Genomic DNA, 18616 nt, shown 5'->3' with positions numbered 1-18616 from the left:
GGGGCGCAAATCCACGGGTTAGGGGGCGCAAATCCACGGGTTAGGGGGCGCAAATTACTTGCCTTGCCCCGGGTCTTGACAACCCACGCTACGCCACTGGAGGGAGCAAGGGGTGGCGCTGATACCGAGAGGATGGAAGAAGGTTCTTGGGTGCTGGTAGCAGCTGCCATAATAGATGGCTATTATAGGGAGCATGAGGCTTCTGAGCAAATGGATGCTTGTTCACATCTTATCTTGTGAATCTACTCTGTGGCCAGCCCTGTTGTTGCTTTGTGTCTATTAACTGTCATACTTATTGGAGAGCGAGGCTCATGCTGTTTAATGCCTAGCAAGTATCAAAATGGATAACGTTTGGTTTACTTAAGTTACAATACGCATCTTGGGGAGCCCATGTGAGCTTGCAAGATCGACCATTGATTTGTGAGATGTTTTGTTTTTGTTTAATGTTATTTCATCATCATCATCATTATCTGCTACTTCTAAAATGTTTCAAAGATGTACTGGGGCTTTGAGAAAATTCAAATGTCTTAATCATCTGGTTTTTAATATATTTAAATCGGGGATAGGGAATCTCTAGCCTTTCTCATGTTATCCCATCAGCTGCAGCCAGTATGTCCCCTCTGTACTATGGGGGTATAATTTAATAGTGTATGATATGAAGGATGCCTCCACGACAAACTTTCTCCCAATTTAGAAAAACCCCTTCACCTCACTGCCCAGACCTTGTGGTGTAGTGGTTAGGAGCGATAGACTCGTAATCTGGGGAACTGGGTTCGCGTCTCTGCTCCTCCACATGCAGCTGCTGGGTGACCTTGGACCAGTCACACTTCTCTGAAGTCTCTCAGCCCCACTCACCTCACAGAGTGTTTGTTGTGGGGCAGGAAGGGAAAGGAGAAAGTTAGCCGCTTTGAGACTCCTTTGGGTAGTGATAAAGCAGGATATCAAATCCAAACTACTCTTCTTCTTCTTCTTCTTCTTCTTCTTCTTCTTCTTCTTCTTCTTCTTCTTCTTCTTCTTCTTCCAGGGCACTGGCGACCAGAAAAGTAGCTATTTATAGGTCTGCCATTGAGTATTAAAAATAAATTCTTGATTTGTTTAGAAAGGGTAGCTGCTTTCAGTCACAAACATTTGAAACACAGGGAATATTCTTGAGGTTTATGAATGAAAGCAGAGAGCCATTAAACCTCAAGCTCGATGGGATTAGCTTCCTCCTGCTGGAGGCCAGCTGCTCGGGGACTTCCTTCTTGGAAACAGGGGTCAGTGCCTGTATCTCATATCTTTACAAGACCGGCTTGTTCTTTATTTTCACAGCCACATCCGAAGAAGAAGTCAGCATGTGGATCAAAGGGTTGAACTGGCTTGTGGCGGATACCCTAAAGGCTGCTACTCCGCTGCAGATTGAAAGGTAAATCAAAAAATTGGGAGCAGGAAGACACAGGCAGGTGGCTCTCACTTAATCCCCCTCATCGCCAACATATTTGAGACTATGCATGCCAAAAAGAAAATCTGCACTGCCTTTTCATAATAAATTTATGTACAGTTCCATAATTTACAGCTTCCGGGAGTGAAAGATACTGAAGTTGTCTTGATTGATTGATTCTGAAGCCACCATACAGCTGAGAGAATTAAGAATGTGTCTTCATGTCTTCCTTGGTCTGTGCCCCATGACGGTTTCTCAATCAACCATGACAGCTTCTCAATCAACAAATGCACTCCTGAATCTTTCACTCCCGGAAGCACAATAATGCTCAATAATGTAGCTCAGATGCTCAGCCAGCTCTCTGTTGTTGCACTTAGCTAAGCTGGACACCCCCATCAGCAGGATGCCTGGGTTCTTTCACTCTTCTTTCTTCCCCTCTCCCTGCCACCCACACCTGGTGTCTCTTTATGTCTGTGGAAGCATCCATTCCAATGGGGACAGGACTTGGGAGGGGAGATCAGTCCTGCCTCTTCCGTAGAGTCTTCCTCAGCAGCTACCAGGGACCAGCCAGCCAGCCTCTTCTGGGTATTAGGATGGTGGAAAATAGCACAAAGGCTTTGGCACAACAGTTGGGCAGGGCCAGCAGAGCATAGAATAATTGCCAGTTGTGTTACACATCCACATAGCAAAGGGCTGAGCCTTCAAAGCAACTTTGTAATAATAATAATAATAATAATAATAATAATAATAATAATAATAATAATAATAATAATAATAATAATAATTTATTTATACCCCACTCATCTGGCTGGGTTTCCCCAGCCACTCTGGCTTCCAGCACAATATTAAAATACAAAACAGTAATTCATCAAATATTAAAAGCTTCCCTAATCAGGGCTGCGGTCAGATGTCTTCTAAAAGTCAGATAGTTGTTGACATCTGGTGGGAGGGCGTTTCCCAGGGCGGGCACCACTACCGAGAAGGCCCTCTGTCTGGTTCCCTGTAATTTCGCTTCTCGCAGTGAGAGAATCGTCAGAAGGCCCTCGGAGCTGGACCTCAGTGTTCGGGCTGAACAATGGGGGTGGAGACACTCCTTCGGGTATACAGGACCGAGCCGTTTAGAGGTTTAAAGGTCAGCACAAGGTCAGATGTAGTTTCTCCATCCCAGTTTTATAGGATTCAATTTTGATACCTCTTCCTGTGCAATCCTATGCATGTCTAGTCAGAAGTGGCAGGGATTTATCAGACCATTTTGTTGCATAACCTTTCTAACTTTGCTTTTCAGAGACATGGGGTAGGGAAGCATTGGAGGTCAATGTAGGTTATTTGCAATTCAACCCTTGTACAATACTGTAGAAACCAATCATGTATAGCTCTTTTTTTTCTTTATTCAACCCTGCTTAGTGAGAATACTTCCACTGTACCTATTTATTCTTTGGTGAACTGTGGGTAACCTGTGGATAACCTGTGCTTTGAAAGGTCAGCACAGCACTGGAATGACTAAGATATCAAAACCTATTTGGTTTCAGGTGGCTCCGAAAGCAGTTCTACTCAGTTGATCGCAACAGAGAAGACAGGTAAATAGAGCAAAAGTTTCTCTCGTTTACAGTGTGGTCTCATTTATTGGGGGCATCCAGAAATCTATGTAAACAGCAATTCTGTTTTATGGCCGTTCCACTGCATTGGAAGAGTGGAAGTCTCTTTGCACATTCTTCAGTCCTAAGACTAAGAAGACTAGACACACATTTGAATTTTAAACAAGTACAGTCAAACCTTGGATCCCGAACTCCTCCTTTTTGGAACATTTCAGCTTCTGAATGTCGAAAACCTGGAAGTAAATGCTCCGGTTTTCGACCGGTTTTCAGAAGCTGAACGTCCGATGCGGCTTCTGCTTGTGTGCAATCACTCAATCGGAAGCCGTGCCTCGGTTGTCAAACATTTCAGAAGCCAAACGTGCTTTCAGAATGGATTATGTTCGACAACCGAGGTTTGGCTGTATTGGGAATTACATTTTAGACCAACTAGGGCTGCAGCATTTAATAAATTAATCAGATTAAACAATGACAACCTTTAATTAATTAAAAAGATATCCCGATTAATTGTGCAACTTTTTCTTGGATATGTAAACCATCTAAATCCATGGTTGTGATCAAGAAGCCTGTGTAGAGCTGTAAAGGGGAGGTACTATCGGCAGAAGTAGCAGAGAGCACCCTTCCCCAACCTGGTACCCTCCAGATGTTTTGGTCTACAACTCTCATCTGTCCCGGCCAGTATTGATGATGGTCAGGGATGATGGAGTTGTAGTCCAACAACACCTGGTTGGGGAATGCTGGCACAGAGAAAGGAAACAAAAGAGAGCTGGGAAGCTGAAGATAAGTGAAGCAGGATCATATAGGTCTAGGGAGGCGGGAGAAAAAGAGTTGAAGCCAGGAAGTGAGAAAATGAATGTGCAGGTCTGTGCCTGGAGATGGGATGTTGATGTAGATTTCCTTGCCAACCAAAGGCCATCCTGAGTGTCAGCCACAAAATGAGAAATCCTTGAAGTAACTTAAAAGCTGGGGGTTTTCTACCACTTTCCAAGCACCCTCAGGTCATTGAGTGAGAAGAATACTTGGTTTGATGGATCTGAAAACTGGTCGCGGTAGTGCCAGCATGATAAGTTTGCATTCCAAGACAACTTCACAAAAACAACAACTTCTTCTTCTTCTTCTTCTTCTTCTTCTTCTTCTTCTTCTTCTTCTTCTTCTTCTTCTTCTTCTTCTTCTGTTGTTGCTGTTGTTTAAATTTGTATACTGCCTTTCATCCAAAGATCATAGGGCAGTTCACAGTGTAAATATTCAAAAACAAACCAGTAACTCCCCCTCCCACAAACACATTTAAAAGCACATAGAATGATTCTGCTTTGCAAGCTGCTCCTTATTAACCACTTGTTTTAGGATCTGTGAGTACATAGGATACCTTTGGCATGTTGGCTTACATTGAATCCATGGAGAGGAAAAGTTGTGATGTGCATTTGCTGTCATGTTTAGAAGAGAGCGAAATGCTCCCTTTTTAAAAACGCCTGCTCTTGGTGTCAGTGCCAGTGTGCCTTGCCATCTGGCCTGCCATCTTAAATGTTCTGTTGCCTCTAGGTCCCCCCACTCCGCCACTCAACACAGATTTCCTTTAATGATGTCAAGAGAGTAGTACATTAACCTTTCAGTATTGATTTTTAAAAAAGAGCTTTTCCCCTAGAGAAATGAAATGTTTTAACCATTACCACTGAGTGCAAAAATGGGAGTTGGAGCACAGGACCTGCCAATAGGAACACGGGAAGCTACTTTGTACTAGGTCAGACGGTTAGTTCATCTAACCCATTATTGTCTCTTTGGACTGGTGCTGGCTCTCCATTGTCTCAGGTGAAGGTCTTTCCCATCACCTTGGTACCTGATCTTTTGAACTAGACATGGTGTCGGCAGCAAAAACCACCTGCCTGAAAAATAAATGCTGCCAGAAAACTTTCCGAAGGTTCCACCTTACAATGGCATGTGCAACCAGGAATAATGCAATTGTTGCCATGGTGACTGAGCATCTGATGGATTTGGTAGTCTGCAGGATCATCTGTTTTGCCCATTTCATTTTTTAAAAAAGTCTTCCTGCGAGACAGAGATTGAGCACCTATGTTTGTTTATTTAAAAACATTTCTGAATTGTTTAATATTTAATGATCTCTTAAGGGAGTCGGGTTTCTTTAGGCCAAGGGAATAATGCACAATTAATTCACTGTGTTAGGACATGACGTTTCTCCTTTGCAAACAGGGAAAGGGTTATATGTTGCTGGTAATATCTCTGCTCACGCTTACATTACAGCTTTCAGACCTTCCATTCCTGAAAGGTAGCCATTTCCCATCAGTATTGATCTTGTTCTGCAGCTGCAATGGGGACAGTTGGATGTATTCTAAGGTGCACTCTTAGACTGCACAGGGGAACAGTTAAGTCCAGCACTCTCTACACCCTAGATTGCCTTTGCAGTACAGATGGCAAGTAAATCAATGTGGAGAGTCTTCCTTGAGATAAGTTTGGAAGCCACTGCCATGAAGGAGGAATGCTAGAGAGTTCATCCTCTCCCACTACTGCAATGATGTGCTGGGAGACACCTCACAAAAGTTACTCTGCCCAACCACTAAAAGCACAGGAGCCCGTTTGTATATTAAACCTGCCAAATGTAGTACAGTCGTACCTCTGCTTACGTATCCCTTTGGATACGTAAACTTCGGGATGCAAATGCGGCAAACCTGGAAGTATTTTTCCAGGTTTCACCCCATGCGCTTGTGCAGAAACAGTCCTCCAGCTGTGAATTCCTCAGCATGCGGCCGGACCTCCAGAACAGATCCTGTTCACAACCGGAGGTACCACTGTATTTGCTTGATACCACAACTTGAAACCCTTTGCATCTCTTTCCCTAGCAAATAAATACAAGTTGCATTTCCCTTGTGTCTCCAGTGCCAAATGCTGCCTGGCGCCTCTGCTGCTTGCTTGTGTCCTTTCTCCCTTGTGCAGTCGGTCTTCCTATTTCCTGTTCTGGCAGAAGGCCTTGGCTTGATCGTTATTTAACCAGGAGCTGGGACAGAGGCAGCCCACAGCGCCAACGCAGCGTGGAGGCAAATAATGAGCAACATCTGTCAGGGAGGGCGGGGTACATTTTTGCATGATTTGCATATTGATGAGTTTGTGTCGTGTCTTCAGGAGATTATTGCCACCTGCTTTCTGAATACTCTGCTCCGTGGACTTGAGGAGATGGTTCAGCCTGCAAAGCAGAAAAATGCTAAGTGCTCTCAGTGGATATAATAAGCCAGCCTGGTGTTCTAAATGAACCTTTGTCATGCCTTCTTGTTTGTATGTGTCTTCTGAGTTTCCCTGTTTCCACAGTCCCTTGTCTGAGAGGGCGAAGAAGCAAAGACACAACTGGCTGGTGTGCTTGGAGCAAGAGCCATTGTTGCCAGAGGAATAAATAAGCTGCTCTTTTGTACAAGAGACCTAGATGGTCAAAGGAAGGTCTCTCGAAATCTAAATGGCAGTTATCTTCTCTCTCTCTCTCTCTCTCTCTCTCTCTCTCTCTCTCTCTCTCAATCTCTCTCTCTGTGTGTGTGTGTATTTGATCATCTCTTCATCAAGGGAATCTTTACAACCTGAATAACAAATAAAAGTTGCCACGCTGGCAAGCAATATGAGATTGAAGTTGGGGCCCCCCCCAGGGCAATAATAATTGAGGGTGCCGCTCAGGAGAGAACTGAAACTCTGCTTTTTTGCTTAATGCAATCCATTCTGCTACTGCTGCTGTTATTGGCAGCAGAGGAGCAGCTAGGGAGGGCTGGGTCGACGGCGGGGAACACTGGGTGCCACATACCCCGGGTGCCCAGCTATGCCGCTGCTTGGCAGCATTCAGTAAAAAAAGATACATTAAAATTACAATGCAAAAGCAGCTAGTAGACCAAAGTAGGCATAAAATAAATAAATACAACCAACAGGTACTAATGGCCAGCAAAAAGCTTGGGAAAATAAATGAGTTTTTCCCAAGTGCTGCAATGTCCTCTATGTTGATGCTAAGCTGGTTGCATAGAATGCACCGCTCACATATACCTGGCAGTGGATTGCTCACATGTTTTTGCTTGCTTGTCAGCCTGCTATTTGAAACCTGCATGTGTACAGTGGTACCTCGGGTTACATACGCCTCAGGTTACATACGCTTCAGGTTACAGACTCCGCTAACCCAGAAATAGTACCTCGGGTTAAGAACTTTGCTTCAGGATGAGAACAGAAATTGTGCTCCAGCGGCGTGGCGGCAGTGGGAGGCCCCATTAGCTAAAGTGGTGCTTCAGATTAAGAACAGTTTCAGGTTAAGAATGGACCTCCAGAACAAATTAAGTTCTTAACCCGAGGTACCACTGTACTTAGATTCTTTGAGTAAACGCTGGAGCCAACACATTTGCAGTTAGGTGTGCTGCAAATACATTTTTATAAATAAAGAACAATCAGAGTTTGCAAGCTGTTCTTCAGGCTGAGGACACCTGGGGAAATCTGGCGTGCTCGAGGTAGTGGTCCTCCTTGACAACTGAGCTGTTGATATAGTTTCCTCCCATACGCACCCGATCCACACAGTAAACCCATGTGTTGGGGCCAAAGCGGCACGGGTTGCATGCACACCAGGTCAGCAGCTGGAACTAGACCTCGCATACTTCAGGAAATGCTTTTTACCGCATAAGTTCTTCCTGCTTGCAAAGATCACCAAAGGAGGCTCTTCATTAGATGCTAACTGTTGTTGAGAGGCTCAAATTGCCAGGTTTGGCATAGATCAGGCATAGGCAAACTCCAGATGTTTGGGACTACAAATCCCATCATCACTGACCACCAGTCCTATTAGCTAGGGGTGATGGGAATTGTAGTCCCAAACATCTGGAGGGCCGGAGTTTGCCTATGTCTGACATAGATGCTCCTCAGTGGTATCATCTGGTACTCTCTGTCTAGTGAAGCTCCCTGGTTTATATCCTGATATACACCTCTCTTTAAGGCACTTAAGTGGGTCTGTGTAAACTATCCATTTGTTCATATTCCAGAAGTGGATGAACACCTTCCAAATAGTAAGGCTTTCCCTATTAAAAGGTGGGACTCCGGAAATTCAAGGACGTTTTCCCAGTTCCATCTTGCTTTGAACTTCCTGGCCTTGACTGAACTTCTTTCTTTCTCGCTCTTTGTTCTCAGAGAACATGTGCTATAGAGTATAATGGAGACTAGTGGTGGGTGTTCAGTGGCTTTGATATGGTTTTGGAATCTGTACATTTAATTTCTAGACTCTTGCAATTATGCAAGTAAGAGACATGCCCTTTTTACCATCGTGGGGGGCGGGCAGAGGAAAGCTTGTAAATTACCTTTTCTTGTTTGCACCATGTGTTTTTGATTCCTTTCAGAATAAAGCCATTCAGTAATACAGTTGCTGGAATTGGCTGGGTTAAGCCTACCCACATCGCCTGCTTTGGTGTGCACACTCTGCTGATAAGCAGATATTTTGGGTTTTGTAAGAGAGAGAAATATCCCTAGTTGCCTTGAAAATTTCAGTGGTGGCAAGTGAAACTAACCTGTTTTGTGAGTGAGGTTTGGGGGTGTTTATGTTTATAAGTTTTATTCTATGGGGAAATTAGTAGGTGGGATTGCTTGTCTGGCAAGCTCTCAGGGCCCCTCTAGACACCCCTTTCATTGCACATTCATTATGATTTGTGTTCATGATACTATTGGGGCAGTCACACGTGATGCCACTTTTAATATTATTTGCACCTGCAGAAGTTTTGGAGTGGCCACACCACACCACTTCCAATCCAATCTCTTGCTGAAATCTCATAACTTTGTATACTACAAATGTTCTGCTTTATCTTTGTCCCACTTTCGTAGCCACTCTTCAAAGCAGTAATGTGGTAGCATTGGGGAAGCACTGCAGAACAAACTAAAGCAGAATAAATCTACCAGTAATGCACTATAATTGAGTCAAGAATATGCTGCAGAATTATTGCTGGTGTCCATCTTTCTTGAGCGACAATGGAGTGTGCCTCTGGGGGTGAAGTCAAACTGTTATATTAGCAGCCCTGAAGTGATCTTCTCAGGGCGCAAGCCTAGCTAGGCAGTGTGTATAGAGGTCCTGGGATGCCCAGATGACAAGACTCCCCTCTCGGCCTCACAGTTGGGCCAAATGAAAGCAAAGCAATGTGTTTGGCACCAGCTTGGCTGCAGGAGTTGCTGGAAGGAGGTGTGCCAGGCACCATCTTAGGGACTCCACTCCAGATTTGTGTAGATAACCCCACAAGGCAGCTAAGGTTTACAAGCCCCATCTGCCCCTCACTTCACTACAGAATATGCCTTCAGTAAAACAGCCTGGATGGGTTCTGAGCTGGAATGTTCATAGAACCTTTCCCACTGCACATGTGCAGCAACATGGAGTGTTTTTTATTATAATCTGAATACGAGAGTTGCACAAAGTCATTGAATTTGCAGCTGTTATAGTTACAGAAATCCCTATATACTGATGTGTGTGTGAGTGTATGTGTGTGAGAGAGGGGTGAGGTGGGGAGATGAACTCATGATTACAGTGTGGAAAACTGATTAGTGGCCATTAGTCCTTTGTTCATTTTCTCAGTTCCCCTTCCTCCTTTTGGAATGCAGACACTGTTTTCTCACCCACTGAGATCTGGAAGTAATAAATGGGTAGTTACTGGGTTCCATTTCCTGACCTAATGACTGGAGCTAATCCTCAAACTGCAAGGTTGTCTGTCTGCAACATGCATCTCTCAGGAGTTCAGCTGGGAAGGATTTTTTAACTGGATTAAGTCCAGTGCTTTCCTGTACTGCTGTGAAGGGAGTTCTGTAGTCTCTCTTCCTGAGGAGAAGGGACCATAGTGTCTGGATTGCCAGGAGCACATGATTTCTTTGCCAGCAAATTCTCATCTGAAACTGATTTGCTTGGATTTCATCAGTCATCATTTGGCTGACAAACTGTACTGAATTGTTAGGTTTCTCCTCTCAACATCAGTTTGCTCCGTGGAACAGAGAGAATCCCTGGACAAACGTAAACCTCGGCTAATTAGCAAATGGTCAAGATCAGAATGTTGAGAAGGCCCCTTTGATTTGATTACACACTGCAGAAAAGGTAAAATATGTTGATTATATAGAACCACTGGCAGTAGTGCTCCTAAACTGAACTCACACAATCAGAGAAGCCCAAACTCAATTAATGACAGATAACTTACTCTATTGGAAAAAGGCTGTAATTCAATTAGCAGGAGGTCCCAGCTTCGATCTTGCACATCTCCAAGTAGGGTTAAGAGAGACCCTTGTATGAAACCCTGGAGAGCTAGCGGTGGTCAATGTAGACATTACTGACCTCGATGGACCCATGGACTTATTATAAGGCAGCTTTCTACTTTCCTGTTTTGGTAATTGGACCAGTCAATTATCCCATGTTATTGAAATTCATTTAAGTTAACAGCTCAGTATGCACGGAGGGCACTCAGTGAAGAAATGCTGTTCCACAGCACCACACTTTGGAATCTCCTTGCCAGGTAGGAGCAGAGTCTCTCTTGAGGTAATAGCAGTATTACTCTACCGGGTCTTGCATTAGAGTCATCAGCAGTTTATAATGAAATGCTGCTGAATGATCTAATCAGGCCAGCAAAGGACAATTCCCTGCAACTAGCAGACAAAAATGATTGACTAATCACTGTTCCTGTTTTGAAACCTTACTGGATAGCACATTGGCACAGGTTTAGATACCCAGTCGCATCCAAATGATCCTGGCATTGCCGAGCAATGACCCATGGGCAATATAGTTTATCAAAAATGGGAGGCTTTTAAATAGCTTTAACATAATATGTGGAGAGGCCTTCAGTAAAAGGATGGTGTGTCATCCAGAGTTCATAACCTATTCTGAATCTGTGGCAACTAATTGCACTTTAATGATCATCTTATGCCTGCTTATGGGAGTGGGTGTGTCTATAATTGGGAATATAGCTAACGGGGGGTGCAGACCACCAGGGTGAATTGCTTGCTTTGGGCAAAAGTTGTGAATGTTGCCCATTGTATAGCCCAGTATATAGTTCTGGGGCAGAATCAGTGGTCGTGGTGCATATTGGCACCAGTGACATGGAGAAATGTAGTCATGAGCTCCTGGAAGCAAAATGTAGATTGCTGGAAAGAAGGTAGTCCCTGAAGTCACAACCTCTGGCCCGTGGGCCTAACTAGGCTCCCCAGGCCATTTCCCCCAAACCCACATGCACCTGCCCCTCACGTGTCACAACAAGTGTGGGGTAGGCGGACGCACAGGTGCAGAAGGCAGGATTGAATTTCCCACATATTAGCTGATGTATCAGGAGTTCAGTCCTGCTTGGTCCACATGTACCAGTGAGTTCCTGTAGGGAACTGGCTTGCATGTCCAAAGCTTGCAGAAAGCAGAATTTGAAATCAGCTGATGTGCAGAGAATTTGATGCTGCTGCGATGGTATATGCCACACCTGTCAGTCACTTGACATTGATATGTGCAGGAGGGAAAATAAAGATCTGGCTTGTTAGGACAAAAAGATCTAGCTTTACCCCTCTGACATTTAAACGATCATAACATTTTTCATCTTCATCTGTGGGGGAAAGTTATATGCCACACCAAATCTTCCTCAGCTGCTGTCCACTCCAAAAAAGCTTTGCTGCTTTTTTATTTCATTTAAACACCTGCTTCAATGAACTAGATGGACTTTTCTCTTCATTCAACAAGCTCTTCTAATGTTCTTGTGTATGTAAACTAGAATAAGGCTTGAAAAGCATTAGGAGGGGTGAACTTCAGTTACCGTATTTTCGCTCTATAGGACGCACCCGACCATAGGACACACCTTGTTTTAGAGGGGGAGAACAAGAAAAAAAAATTCTCCCCCTCTCTGCTCAGCGCCCCTTCAGCGAAGAGGCAGGAGAAACGGAGCCCCTTCCATTTCTCCTGCTTCGCTGAAGGGGCACTGCGCAGCTCTCCCAGTGTGGTGTAGTGGTTAAGAGCGGTAGTCACGTAATCTGGGTAACCGGGTTCGCGTCTCCGCTCCTCCACATGCAGCTGCTGGGTGACCTTGGGCTAGTCACACTTCTTTGAAGTCTCTCAGCCCCACTCACCTCACAGAGTGTTTGTTGTGGGGGAGGAAGGGAAAGGAGAATGTTAGCCGCTTTGAGACTCCTTAAAGGGAGTGAAAGGCGGGATAGCAAATCCAAACTCTTCTTCTCTGCTGAAGCCAGGAGAGTCTTGCTCTCCTGGCTTCAGCAAAAGGAACCCGAAGCCTCCGGAGCGCAGTGGGACCTGCCGCTGTGTTCCAGAGGCTTCAGGCAGCTATCCCTGAAGCCTGGAGAGCGAGAGGGGTCGGTGCGCACCGACTCCTCTCGCTCTCCAGGCTTCAGCGAAAGCAACGCGAAGCCTCCGGAGTGCGGAGGGAGCGCTCCCTATGCTCTTTGGAGGCTTCGCGTTGCTATCACTGAAGCCAAGTAGCCTTCATTCGCTCAATAGGACGCACACACATTTCCCCTTAATTTTTGGAGGGGAAAAAGCACGTCCTATAGAGCGAAAAATACGGTAGATTATGTATGGTATTCAGTGAAATAATTGCTCAAGTGAAATTGTGCGGGGGGACTTCCCCTCCATCACCCCCAAATCTGCTCCAGAAGGAAAACCTTAAACAGAAGATTTAGGGGGGCTGCTGAGGAAGTGGGTGAAATGTTCTGTTATGCAAGGAGAAATCCATGCACTGCTTGAGCATTTCCCTTAGTGCTGCTTTGAATACAACCCAATGCCTTAAGACAACATTTTCCAAATGTTTGACTTTTTCAGAACTCTGTTAACATTATTGGTGGCAGAACCACTGCACATCTGCCACAAAACCCCAGTGCAATGTCATATTTTTGGCACACAAGTGCATGCAGGGCATGGACTCCCTGCTACCCTGTATGAATAGTTGGCGCAACCTAGAATGTGTTCCCCTGTGGGCCCATGTGGCAGAGCAGTCCTTGAGGATAGGCTGCCTTATTTTCTCATCTGCGACCCCCTGCTAGGCTTCCAGTGAACCTGAAACACAGTTTGGAAACCCATTTTCTTAAGCAGACCCATGAGACCCACGAGGACTTTTTTCCAACAGCAAACAAATAGATTTTTTCAAAAATGACTTTCCCCATTCCTCTTTTTTAAAAAAATCCTCACATCTTACATCTCAGTGCTCTGCCTCCTTTTCCTTTATTTTCTCCTCTTCTTCCTGATGCAGCTTGAAGAGAAACCATTTCCCAAACAATTTCTGAAAACTGTCCAAGTGATGGCTGGGAAAGCAAACAGACCTGTTTTTCTCAAGCTGTGTTTTTTTTTTTTATAAGTTCTTTTGAAATCATTTCAATCTGCCATTTGGGAAAGGCCCACAGGAATTACGGCCTTGTTCCTTTCCAAGTAGTATCCTGCAGAAGTGGCAGCTTTAATAGGCTTTCTGAGGTGTGTAATTTTGGAGATATTTAGAGGTAACCACCACTTCTGCAGGGACTGTAGGTGGTTTTGACCTATCACCCTCCTTTCATTGAGTTGCCTTTGGTTTTATTGTACTGTTATTCTGGATTTAAAGCAAGAGATCAGATTTTAGGAACCTGACAGCAACCAGGTTGTCTGTGGCAGTTGTAACATCTGAGGACTGGGGTTATAAACACATTAGCTCCCCCAGTGACTCTGGGGCTAGCCACCGGAGACAGAAGTTGTGAGAGGCATCAGCAGCACTTTGAGTGAGGAAGCCCTGTCCTCTGAGGAATGAACATCTGGCTGCTTTGGCAGCCATTTCTGGGCCAGGGTCATTTCCTGTGAGGCCAGCTGTGACCCATCAGGGTGGCAGTTAGAACATCTCAGGAACTGCGGTGGAGGGACCTATATGTACTTTTTGCCCCTCCTCATTGGCTCTTGGCTTTTAAATTGTATTATAAATGTATTTTAGGTAGTCTCTGGGACTTAGGGGCTAGTGAGGGGTAGAAATGCTCCACAGGAACATGCCCCCAAATTTATTTTTTTATTCTTTACCACTTAGGATTTCTGCAAAGGATCTGAAAAACATGCTGTCACAAGTGAACTACCGTGTCCCTAACATGAAGTTTCTGCGCGAGAGGCTAACAGTAAGTGCTTGATATTCTTTGCCCCTTTAAACAAGCATTCTCTTCACAGTCATTGCCATCAGCTGCACCATAGCATCAATTGAGGAAGGGCCATAGCACAGCATTGTCTACTCCGGCTAGCACCAGCTCTGTGGGGTCTCAGAGAGAGAAATGTTTCTTCTGTTATCCTGATCCTTTTAACTGGAGATGCCAGAGATTGAACCTAGAGGCTTCTGAATGAACTATGCTAGAGCATATGCTCTACCGTTCAGCAAACTATTAAGAGACTCTGGGCATGCACTCCCACTTTGTATATTTAAAAGCACATCAGTGGATTGCAAGGATTGTAGTGTTAAAATATCGCAGTCATCTCAGCACTCCGATTTCCACAAATAGGAGAACTGAGGTGCCATACATGACTGAGGATGAGTGTTATTTATTAAGAGGATTTTCTCCTCCCCAATCTCTCATTTTAGGATGTGGAGCAGAGAAATGGTGATATCACATATGGACAGTTTGCCCAGTTGTACCAGAGCCTGATGTTCAATGCACAAAAAGGGGTGAGATACTTCTAATCGTAATATTTGATGCTTTGTAAAATCTATGCCTCCTCTTTTGTTTTGGTGCTGTTTCACTTCCTATTACTTTCCCTTTTGTTTCTATCTAGCATGTGAATTGAATACATTTCAAATAGCAAACTATTTCCCTCACCTGCACTTATTACCCTAACTAGAAAAAAAATCTGTGCCTACAAATGGAAGGTGGAAAATGGGAAGCACCTTTTGCAGTTTAGTTTCTAGTGCAGTGTACAGGTAACCCTGATCAGAAAAGTGAGGATCACCAGCTCTCTCACATCAGTTCTCTACACAGACCAGGACTTGCTGTTGCTATGTGTGCTGCTGACCTGCTATTGTGAGAGAAAGGGACTCAAAGACAGACAGTAGAGTTCTGAAAAGGAAGAGGTCTCAAGTTTACTTGCCATTTTGTCTTTGTTTTTACAGAAAAAAAGTGTTATGTGAGCTCTCACCATTTGCCCATCTCCAAACCCCAAGCATCTCTCTTAACTTATTTTATGTAAGAACTACATGACACTCTTCAGTAAGAATATTTTTAGGGCAGCTTGCAAATAAAACAACAGAACAGTAATAGTAAAACAATGATGAGAATAAGTGTGGTCATTGAGTTGTCCCCCCCAGCCCACATCTTTTATTTCATTCATTTCATGTGTGAGTATACTGAAATAATGATGGCAGGCACAGCCTAAAATAATTGGCTCTGGTTAAGCCATTGCATATCTTTACTGAAGTGTAAAGTGTGACACTGAATATACCAAGCAGAATCAGCTGATGTATGCATTTTCCCCCTTTTGCAGATGGCTATTCCATTCTTGGAAAGGTAAACTGCTCTTTTTCCTATATACAGTGGGAGGGTTGAGTGGGTTGGCAATCAGACTTGTTTATGAATGTATGTTGACATTTGACTGCAGACTGCTCGTTTCCTCAATAGGACCCTATTCTCAATATGTCTTCAATGAAGGGCCTTGTTATAAAAATGCTGGGCTGAGCTGTTTGGTGGTAGAATTTCTAAATCAGGGGTGTTCAAAACAGACTCTGAGGCTAGGTTTCTCTCTTCCCATTCTTAGTTCACCATTGGCATGGCAATAAATCTATTTCGTCGCAAACTACAAAATTCAAACAAGTTGGAGTGATTTTTATGTCCGTTGCTGTGACCACAAAACTTGGAATTTTGCAGATAGATTAAACTAGCTGATGCAAAACCCAGCCAACTTTTCATTTTAGATCTGTTACTATCTTTTGATTATTTGGATTTATGCCTGCCAGTGCCCTTGCCCAGTGGCAAAGTGGGTTATCTGGAAATGATCCATTTCTATGTAGAGATCCTCTAGCACTGCTATTTCTTCCTTTGATTTATTTGACTCATTATTGCCCTGTGGGAGAGGGAGGAGCAGAGACAAGGAGCAAGGCTGTCGTGTATGAGGATGGTTGAGGCCCCCTAGTTGCTTTTTCAGTAATCCATCTCAGCTCTGACACTGTCTTCCTTGTTTAGCTGATTTCTCAGTGCAGCAGCTGCTTGTTTTGTAGGGTGATGCTTTCTAACCAATGTGTCTTGTCTGTGCTTCCTCCTCCAGCAGTGCAGAGAGATCTGAGCACTGCAGGGTATCACTGAAGGAGTTCCAGATGTTTTTGCTAGAATACCAAAAGGTGAGTTTGTGCAAAAACAGTGTATATAATTTGAGGGGAAAGTAGCAGAGAGGCATTACACCAGGCCTTGTTCATAGCAGGGAAACATTGAACCCAACATGCAGAGGAAAAGGTCTCTCAGGAGCACACAGCCAATCAGAGCATATGTTGCCTCAGTGTTGATCCTGCCACTATGCCTGGTTGCTAAGCAGGCCTCCTGTCCCCCTCTTGGCTAGTAGACACTAACAGAAATAACTCCTAAGTTACAAACTGAATGAACCCTCCTGTTGCACTTCTACCATGCTGCTAACCTTCATTATTGTGGTCCTGAGGAAAGGGGGATGAGGGATTAAGGCAGGATTCAGGATGTGGTTGGGGAGCTGGGCAGACCAGATGAGACCAGGCGCCAATGAGACTAGATGCTTTAGGCTGCCTTAGAACTATAGTGGATTTTCCATGACATCCAATTTCTCTTCCCCTCTCATAGTCCTAATCCTGACAGCTGGTTAGTAGGAATGCAGCATGAATCTGCTGAGTTGGTGGTTCATTTTTATGTTTTAAATCTAGATGAATTTTAGTGGTCTGCATTTCTAATTGTTTTATAGACTTTTCTCTTTGTCGTAAGCCACTTCAAACAGAAGGGAAGTGGGATGCAAATATTTTAGATAACTGTATGGCTGGAGAACAGTCTGATGTCACATGATGCAGAACACTTTGGATGCGAACGAGGGCTGCTAGGATGGCAGAGAGGCTGCCTGAGAATCATGTGCAGGCCACTCTGAGCTCTCGGAAGAGACTGGGAGAATGGGTGGTTGGGTGTGAAAATGCAATACGGCTATCGCCATAATTATTTATTGCAATAACACTGGTTCACAACGGTACAATGCAATTTGGCAAACGACGTTATTGGAAAAACTGACACAAATATCAAAAGTAGCAAGAGGCCCAAAGAAACACAACAATTTTTATTCTGCCTGGTGTGACTTTATTGATTGCACAAATAATGAGCCATATGGTAGAACAGTACCCATGTGTGAAGTAAATATTTAATTTCCGCCCCGCCCCCCCCAAAAATTCTAATTGTTACTGATACAAAATATATTCAGAAATGTCTTTCTGAGTGTTTATGGTTGTTTTAATTTTATGTAGTTATTGTGTGCCATTTGCTCTAACGCAAACAAATATATATATCTCAATGCAACCATGTTAAACAGTTCAAAGAAAATGGAAATGAATAAAAACTATGTTAGGGGGAAAAACACTGTTTCAAATTTAAATAGACCAGGTAAACTGGAAAAACACTGTGCTTATCTGAGCCGTTTCATGTTGCATGTGGCTGCCAGCTTGCAGTGGTCCCAGGAGTGCATTAAGATACTCACTAACTAGCACAATTTATGTTTCATCCTGCTGATATTGTAGAATGAGGATGATATGCCACTGGAGAAGTAAACAAAAAGAAAACAGCCTGTTTTCTGAGCACATAATGAAGGAGAGGGAGCCATGAAGTCAAAGAGCAAAATAAAGCATGTCTCTCCTTGCTCTTTCCTTCATTACTCTGATAGGAGTTGGGGATATTATCTGGCACAGGGCATAATCCAAGCTCTGGGCTTGGTAGCAGCGGCAGAACCACTGCCATGTCTGAAGCCCTGTTGCTCCCCAGCCTGGGTGTGGAGCAGTAATTACACTGTGTCACACTGGCACAATAGAGAACAAGTATTCAGGTCTATCACTTAGGATCCAGTGGGTCACTGCTTGGCCAAGCTCTACTCTCTCCTTGGCCCCAAACACCCCATTTCATGGGTTTACATGGGTCTACCTGACTTGTGAAAAGTCATTTAGGGCCTCTTGAATATGTGATTTGTTGTCCACGGGAAGCTAATTTCTGTGCATCACTGATTCCCAGAGAGGTTTTTTATTTTCCTGCAAGTACACTTAGTGGGCAGCTGATGTGTGCCGGGGCCTCAAACTCTTATGCTCAGGGTGAACTAGACTTTCCTGCCCCACTTTGTACCTGGCGGTGTGCACAGATTGTTTTTTGGATGCACACAAGGAGAACCAAATGGCTGTAATAATGATACGGAAAGGGCACTGTTCTCTAACAATGAACCTCTGCTATGTTGTTTGGGTTTGATTTGCATTTTGTCTTGCCATTTCTCTTTCTTTGTCATTTTGTTTTTCCTTGCATGGAGATCATTTTCATCTAGTAAAAATGATGTGCTTAAAGTTGTGGTTGTCCAGAAAGCCACCCTGGCTTGGATGTTGGCATGTTTCATGATGCTTTGAGCAGAGATGGGTGAAATCTTGTGTTGATAATGGTTAAGAGCTCTGAGCTGTGA

The 18616-nt window shown here is 44.1% G+C and overlaps 1 protein-coding gene across 2 annotated transcripts in view; it reads left to right on the top strand.

Annotated features, from left to right (window-relative positions):
* PLCG1 (phospholipase C gamma 1) overlaps window positions 1-18616 on the top strand; it is a 98903-nt gene that overhangs the window by 46117 nt on the left and 34170 nt on the right. The window contains exons 3-8 of one of the 2 annotated variants that reach the window (XM_081196019.1): window positions 1312-1405; window positions 2950-2997; window positions 14016-14100; window positions 14556-14639; window positions 15452-15474; window positions 16232-16301. In XM_081196019.1, coding sequence (XP_081052145.1) covers window positions 1312-1405; window positions 2950-2997; window positions 14016-14100; window positions 14556-14639; window positions 15452-15474; window positions 16232-16301 — 404 coding nt within the window. Of the gene's footprint in view, window positions 1-1311; window positions 1406-2949; window positions 2998-14015; window positions 14101-14555; window positions 14640-15451; window positions 15475-16228; window positions 16302-18616 lie in introns of both variants that reach the window. The other variant, XM_081196018.1, reaches the window with a different exon arrangement.

Source organism: Podarcis bocagei, assembly GCF_964188305.1.
Source record: "Podarcis bocagei genome assembly, chromosome: 5".
In the NCBI taxonomy this organism is placed as follows: domain Eukaryota; kingdom Metazoa; phylum Chordata; class Lepidosauria; order Squamata; family Lacertidae; genus Podarcis; species Podarcis bocagei.
The sequence above is the reverse complement of the archived record's forward strand: the minus strand, read 5'-3'. Positions and strand labels throughout refer to the sequence as shown.